Here is a 9050-nt window from a genome sequence, read left to right as displayed (position 1 = left end):
AATAATAACATCACCGAAACAACATAGCATAACATATAGGACATCAATAACATTGAAAACTTCCTTACTGAATAATTCTCACAGACAACAACATCAACACATCATAAACAATGACAACAACAGATTAATGACGTCACAAACAACAACACTTACCATCAAAGACGACAAAATCATAATATTTACCAAAAAAAATTTCTGTCTAGGTATATAGACTAAATACAAACAGCAAAGACATCGACAACAAAAACAACAACAGCAGCATTATTACATTATCATTGTCTACCTATTTGACAACAAAAACATCATCAACAACAACAACATCATCAACAACAATATCAACAAAAACATCAACTGCAACAACAACCGCATTATTACATTATCATTGTCTACCTATTTGACTACAACAACAACATCAACAAAAACATCAACTACAACAACAATACATCAACAGCAACGACTACGTCATCAACTACAACAACAACAACATCAACTACAACAACAACATCAGCTACAACAACGACATCCACAACAACAACAACTCGTTCTAAATCTCATTAAGTTTCTATTTATATCACGAGTTAAAAATATCTTTCTGTCAGATAAAACGCCGTGTTTGACAGTAATGATGATGATTATAATTATTAATAATAATTATTATAATTATATTTATTATTGTTGTTTTTGTTGTTGATGTTGATGTTGTTGTTGTTGTTGTTTTTGTACTTTTTGTTGATGTTGTACGATTATTTTGTTATTAATAGAATTTTACAAATGCACTCAACATATCAACATTCTTTAATCTTACTAGGAAAATCCACGCACACACACACACACACACACACACATAAACACACATTTCTACAAACACACACAATAATCATACACATACATTCACACATACATTCATACATACGTACATACATACATACATACATACATACATACATACATACATACATACATACATACATACATACATACATACATACATACATACATACATACATACATGCGTACATACATACATACATACACACACAAAAATGTCAAAAGAAATAACTGTAATCGTACTAAAATCGTAATATAATGAAAAAAACTATTTGTAATGAAAAAAAATAGTAATGAGATTTATATCCAAAAATTCACACATACACATGTAAATTAATATACACAGACATCGAAATATACATGTACAAACACACACACACACACATCATGCACACACACGCATACACACACGCGCATACATACACACGCACTGCTTATAAAAAAAAGATAGTTTTTTAGATAACTTTTGTGATTATTTCATCATCACCAAAAGATATCTAAGACCAAATTAAGCACATGCAAAATATAAGACAAATACACACACATATACACACATACAAATATACATAAATACACACACAAACAAACAAACAAACGAACGAACAAGCCTGTATACATAGACATACATTGTATTATAATTACACACCCGAACGCACGCACCCACACATAGCCATAAAGACACACACACACATACACACAAACACACACACACTCACTCAAATGCATAAAAAAATCAAACATTCATACATTAACAGACAGACAGACAGACAGACAGACATGCATACAAACCAAAATATTATAGAGAGAAACTTTTCTTCAGCATTCTATCATATCTAAAGTTGAGAAAAATGACACTTGGATAACATTACTCGTCGAACCACACTTTATAACCAATAGAATTGTAGAAGCGATAATAATAATAAATAATAATAATAAATACGAATAATAGTAAGAAGAAGATGAAGAAAAAAAATGATAGAAGTTTTAAGATGATAATAATAAAGGTAACAAAACTTTTAGGTATGGCAGTAATGATAGTAATGACGACGACGATGATGACGATGATAACCATTTGGCTTATGCCAATAATGATATAGGGTGAATAATAATAATAATAATAATAATAATAATAATAATAATAATAATAATAGTTATTGTTATAATTATATGCTTAGGTCCGCTGATTGCATATTAATGATAGGTAGGCGGATCTAAAAAATTTTGACGAGATTTTGAAAATATTTAAATTTTCCCGAAAAGCCAACTTAGGGGACCAACATTTGTGGTAGTAGTGTGGTAGACGACTATCTCTATGCTCTCCTACTCTAAGGATCTATGGCAGGTAAGTATCCAAAATCCAGATTCTGCAACAACAACAACAACAACAGCAACAACAGCAACAACAACAACAACAACAACAAGACCATCCTCCCTGCCCAAAATTTAGACGTATGATTTCAATCATAAAAATTATTACCATTATTATTATATAATATACATTTATTTAATATATATATAATATATCAATATATTACATAATAATTATTATATTATTATTATTGTTATTATTATCATAATTTTAAATGATAACTATTACTACTGCTACTCTGCAATCACCGCCAATGCCTGTGGTATCACTGCACAAAACACTACTGTGGATGTTACCAGTTCTTTTATTCATTTTTTAATTATTTATTTATTGTTATTATTATTGTTGTTATTATTATTACTGTTGTTGTTGTTATTTTTTATTTAAGTTATTTATTAATTTATTTTTTTTAGTATACAGGCTATGGTTCCAACGTTCAATTGGTCCGTATGAAGGGGACACTCGAAATTGTAGAGCGCTTGAAAAATGTTCGAGATGTTGTTTTTGTTGTTGTTGTTGTACGTGTTGTTGTTGTTGTTGTTGATGACGATATTGTTAATGTTGTTGTTGTGGTGGTTGTTGTTGTTCATGTTGTGGTTGTGGTTTTTGTTGTTGCTGCTGTTGTTGGTGATGATAATGTTGTTGTGGTTGTTGTAGTTGTTGTGGTCGATAATGTCGATATTGTTGTTGTCGTTGTTGTCAATAAAGTTGACGTCATTACTGGTGTAATTGCTGATACTTTTCGACGTTATTAATGTCATTTTCTGTATAAATAATATACGTAGAACTTGCTGTAATGGTTATTGGTGTAATTAAATATTCAAGTATTTTCTTTGCAGGTATTAAAAATATTTTTTCTTATTCAGCTATTTCTGGCTGGAGCTATCGTTGTAAATTCTTCAAATTTTCATCACTCCTGCCATCGTCATAAGTGTATCATAATGAATAAGTCACACACTAAACTCATGCACTGAATTCACTCACAAACAAACACACACACAAACACAAAAACACACACACAAACACAAACACAAACACACAAACACAAAAACATACCAATGTCGTAACTAGGACTCGCCGGTGGGACACTACCTCCAGGAGCATCCACTAGAGATAGAGCGAGAAAAAGAGAGAGAGAGAAAGAGAAAAGAGAGAGAGAGAGAAAGAAAAGAGAAAGAAAAAAAGAGATAGAAAGAAAAATTTCCAACATGAACAGATGAAAAAAACTTCCAAATTACGACGAGTTAACCAATTCAATCAGGGGCCTCCATTTTCTTGAGATCCAGGGTTTTCAGGCTCCAGAATCAACACACACATACACACACACACACGCACACACACACGCAAACAAAAACACAACAACAAAACTCTCGAATATACATTTCCGAAATTGTGCCCAAGGAAATTTACCGAAAGAGCTAACAATTTTGAAGTGATGAAATCATACAATTGAATTAATTATTTCAATGTTGTTGAAGGTTATTAAAAAGAAAATATTTGTTTTGTATGTGTTGTTTACGTGTGCGTGTGTGTGGTGTGTGTGTGTGTGTGTGTGTGTGTGTGTGTGTGTGTGTGTGTGTGTGTGTGTGTGTGTAGCATTTTTTATTTTAATATATTTATGGTCCATTAAATTTCGAGAATTTTGTACGTTTTAATGATGTAATTTCTCATCTTATCGTATAATTATTTATTCAAGTCTTGAAATATTTTATTAATCATAATAATTTTTATTTTTTTATTTTAGTATCATCAAATATCTTTCTAGATGTCTAGATATCTATCTAGATATCTATCTAGATATCTATCTAGATATCTATCTAAATATCTATCTAGATATCTATCTAACTAATTAAACATCATCTTCTTTTCATACACATCGTCAATAGCTTTTATCATATCATATTGGTATCAATGATGGCCATGATGATGTCAACTCAACAACATCATCACCATCCTCTTTCTCATCATCATCACAATAGGAATAAGAAAAAAGGTGAAGAAGATAATATTAGTAATAATAATAATAATAACAACAATTTTATGAACAATAAAATAATAATAATAATAATAATAATTGAGTACATGCTACGATCTTCTAAGAAAAAGTCGTTGATTTAAATCACTTAAGAACGTGAATAAAAAGACAGAAGTTATTATTATTACCATTTATTATTATTGTTATTGCATTGCAATCATCATCATCGTCATTATCATTACAATCGTCGTCATCATCATCATCATCATCATCGTCGTCGTTGTCATCATCATCATAATCTCGGCGTAAATTTCGACTGGTTTTTCCCTGACAGACAATGATGCCCATCCCATAGACTTAATGTTTTGTCATGTGTGTGCGTGTGAGTATATGTATATGTGTGTTGTGCCTGTGTGTGTGTCTGTGTGTGTGTTTGTGTGTCTGCGTGTAAGTGTGTGTGTGTGCGTGTAAGTGTGTGCGTGTAAGTGTGTATGAGTCTGTTTGTGTGTGTGTGTGTGCGTACACATGTGTTTGTCTCACGCTGTGTTGAATTTTTGGAAAATAAAATAAGAAAAAATAATTTCAGTCAGGCTGGGTGTTGCACCGTGGGATGTCTTGTTGCTGATTGATGGTACAATGGCGACGACACGAATACTGAAAAAAAAACACATAAACAAAAAGAACTTCACCGTCTACAATATCTTTCTTGTTTGGTTCGTTTGCGTGTGTGTATGTGTATGTATGTGTGTGTGCGTGTGTGTGTTTTATTGCGTAGATAAAACTCAAATTTTTGTGTTATATCACGCGATGCATTATACATACATACATATATTTTATTTAACTTTTCGATTTTTCTAACGGTTGATCGTCAATCATTTTCAAGTTTCTTTATACCAAAAGCAAAATTTTGTTTATTTTATGCATGATGAATAGGCACAGTATAAAAATGTTTGATCATCTGGCTACATACACAACGTATCAATTTGAACACCGAAAATAGGTTTTCTGTTCTATCATGCATACATAGAAACATGAAAGGGAACCATAAAATACAAAACACTCCATGGAGAAAACTTTGAAAAGTGCGTGCTAGTCAAAAAGGTAGAAGGGAGTATCGGCAGCAGACATCATGTTTCTTTTGGTCGCAGGCAAACCTTCTTATCTACCTCGTGTCACATAACGTTTCCGGTAAACCATGTGTATGTGTGTGTGTGTGTGTGTATGGGTGTGTGTGTGTGTGCGTGTTTGTGTGTGTATGTATGTGTGTGTGTGTGTGTGTGTGTGTGTAATATCGACAAAAAATCACAGGCAAAACTTCTGACACACCACGTGTTACTTTTAATGTTTCTAGATAGACAACGTGGGTGTGTGTTTGTATATGTGTGCGTGTGTGCGTGCGTGCCTGTGTGTGCGTGCGTGTGTGTGTGTGTCAACAAAACTTTCCCTTGTTCTTCCGATTCAAAAGAATAGAAGGGCAATATGTCATGAGAGCCATTGTGCCTATTGATGATAGGTTTTTGTTGTTAATGATATTATCGTTGTTGCAATATTATTATTATTATTATTATTGTTATTATTATTACTGTTTTTATTATTATATTATTAAATCATCATTTTTATAATTTTATTATTTTTATATTATTTTCTTCAACTTATATGGTAGCAGTAGTCAGTAGCATTTTGAATTTTTTTTTGCAAGCGAGTTCTTTTCTCCTCAACTTTTCGTTGGTTTAATGGATGCGTTATTGAAGTTATTACAAATATTACAATGGCTTGAAAGGGCCTTAGAAATGAATTAATGAAGGATAAAATGAGTAAATGAATGAATGGAAGAGCGAATGAATGACTAAATGGATTGTTGTCATTCTTTGAAATGATGATCGAATCGATAGGTGGATGGATGAATAAATGGTTGGATGGATAGATGTATGGATGGATAGATGGATGAATAGGTAGATGGATGGGTGGGTAGATGGATTAATGAATGAATGAAACTTATTTGATGGAATCCACAACGAAGACCATCCACTTACGATACGCGGGTTTATTTATACAGGACTTGAGTTTAGGAATAATTAGCCATTCGTTCGTCCAATAAATAACCCTTTTTAAGCGTGACGTTGTTCTGTTTACAATTGCAGCATACAAACGAATAAACAAACAGTAGGGATCAATAAAACAACTTTGCCAAAAATTTTACGAAAAAAATTGAAAAACCGGTATAAATATATATATTTGAATAAATAAATATATATATATATACAGAAAGAGAGAAAAAAAAGAGGGAGGATAAGAGAGAGATTGAGAGAGAGAGAGAGAGATAAAGAAAGAGAACGATATATAGATAAAATGAACTTTTTGTAAAAAAAAACTTCCATTTAAACAAATTTCAATTATTATTACAACTGAGGCGCCATCTAGAAATTGAATCATTTTTAATTAAATTATAAATTAATTAAATGAGTAAATAGGCAAGAAATATAATAAATATTATTTCACTGAGGAGAAAAAAAAATTAAATAAATCAGAAATAAAAGTCGTGACTTGCCCGACTCCTACAACTCATTCAGCTCTGCCCATCTATACTATACAACGAAGTCGTTGTTTTCTATAGGTGAGTCGTGGTGTATTTTTGGTTGGTTGTTTGTTTGTTTGTCTGCCTCTCTGTTTGTTTGTTTGTTTGTTCGTACGTTTGTTTGTTTGTTCGTTCGTTCGTTTGTTCTAGAAGCTAGCAGTTTTTTTCAGCCCATTTCACAGGCTGTTTGTTTAATTCGTTTGTTCTTTCAATTTGTTGGTTCGTTCATTTATTCTTTCATTTTTTTTATTCATTTAATCGTTCACTCAATTATTCAATCATTTGTTTGTCTATTTATTCATTCATTTGTTTGTTCATTCATTCATTCATTTGTTCAATCATCTATTCATATCAGTGTACACTTTTTTTATTAATATTTGATTTGATTATTTAAACCTTCTAGAATAAATTCAATATTTTTCCTTTTCTATGTTAGTTATTTGTTTAATAAGTCATTCACATTTTTATGCAACCATTAGTTCAACATTGCTTTCTTTCTCATCATCATCATCATCATTATCATCATCATCATCATCATCATCATCATATAATTATTGATAGTAGTAGTAGTAATATTATTATAATTATTATTAACATTAACAGTTTTGAACCAAAAATTGAACAACCAGCCAACCAGCCAACCAACTTACCAGCCAACCAGCCAACCAGCCAACCAACTTACCAGCCAACCAGCCAACCAGCCAACCAGCCAACCAACTTACCAGCCAACCAGCCAACCAGCCAACCAGCCAACCAGCCAACCAGCCAACCAACTTACCAGCCAACCAGCCAACCAGCCAACCAACTTACCAGCCAACCAGCCAACCAGCCAACCAACCAACCAACTTACCAGCCAACCAGCCAACCAGCCAACCAACCGACCAGCCGACCAGCCGACCAACCAACCAGCCAACCAGCCAAACAACTAGCTATTCAATAAACTGTATACTCAATCAATCATTCAACCATCTAACCAATCAATCAATCAATCTATTGAAATAAAAATTTTGAAGAAATTTTTACCGATCTTCTTCACATGAACTGAAGTATGACTGCCTAGTGAGAATTCTTAAATTATTTGCTCATGTCCATATTTTTGCCGTTACTACTATTATTGTCATTATTGTTTTGTTATTGTTATTATTATTATTATTATTCTGTTGTTATTATTATTATTATTATTACTTTATTGTTATCATTTTTTGTTTAATTTCTCGCAGTCACTACTTCTCATATTGAAAGTATCCATACTACTTCTCTACTAGTGCTACTGCTTTTAGAACTACTCCCACTACTAATATTACCACTACTACTACTACTACTACTTCTATTAGTACTACTACCACAACTATAACTGTCCTAATTAGTAAGACGCCTGTTTCTGCTGCTGCATTGTCCTGGTTCTAATGCAAATAGACCCCCGCCAAGTTACATACAAACAAATGTGTGCGACAGAGAGAGGAGAGAGAGAGGGTAAAAGAAAAAGAGTAAGAGAAAGAGAGAAAGAGAGAGAAAGACAGAGACACATAGAGAGAAAGAAGAAATAGAGAGAGAGAGAGAGAGAGAGAGAGAGAGGGAGAAAGACAGAGACACATAGAGAAAAAGAAGAAATAGAGAGAGAGAGAGAGAAAGACAGAAACACATAGAGAGAAAGAAGAAATAGAGAGAGAGAGAGAGAGAAAGACAGAGACACATAGAGAGAAAGAAGAAATAGAGAGAGAGAGAGAGAGAAAGACAGAGACACATAGAAAAAAAGAGGAAAGAGAGAGAGAGAGAGAGGGAAAAACATGTAGAGAGAAAGAGACAAAAAGACTGACGGAGAGAGAGAGTCGTGTTGATATTTAATTATATTGAAACAAATCAATTCTAATAAATTGAAATAAAATTGAATTAAATCAATTGAAAATTTTCAACATGATATTTAGAAAAATTTTTTTTCAAACACCAGCTTCTCAAAATGCCTCGCCTATGCCATTGCAACCGTGAGTATCACCGATGTAATTGATTGATACTATATCAATTAATTTAATTATCATTTGATTTTTAGTATCATCATTGCCACCAAAAATTCACCATAATTACCATCATCATCAGCATCTACGTCATTTTCGACGTCATCATCATCATCATCGTCGTCATCATCGTTACCATTACCTTCGCCATTACATGATGATGATGATGTAGATTATGAAGATGATGATGATGAAGATTGAAAAATGATGGTGGTGGTGATAAAGACTGATGGTGGTGATGAAGAAGAAGATGATGATGATGGTGATGATAATGATGATGATGAGGGTGGT

At 32.5% G+C, this 9050-nt stretch overlaps 1 protein-coding gene across 1 annotated transcript in view; it reads left to right on the top strand.

The window, feature by feature from the left end:
* Positions 1–5656: 5656 nt before the first annotated feature.
* Positions 5657–9050, top strand: part of HELRODRAFT_172553 (hypothetical protein) — a gene marked incomplete at both ends in the record, with an annotated part of 6854 nt that continues 3460 nt past the window's right edge. Inside the window, 2 exons of the mRNA XM_009019226.1 lie at positions 5657–5685; positions 8696–8729. Coding sequence (XP_009017474.1) covers positions 5657–5685; positions 8696–8729 — 63 coding nt within the window. The remainder of the gene's footprint in view (positions 5686–8695; positions 8730–9050) is intronic.

The sequence above is a fragment of the Helobdella robusta genome (genome assembly GCF_000326865.2).
Source record: "Helobdella robusta unplaced genomic scaffold HELROscaffold_24, whole genome shotgun sequence".
Taxonomy (NCBI): Eukaryota; Metazoa; Annelida; class Clitellata; order Rhynchobdellida; family Glossiphoniidae; genus Helobdella; species Helobdella robusta.
This window is presented reverse-complemented; position numbering and strand designations above follow the sequence as displayed.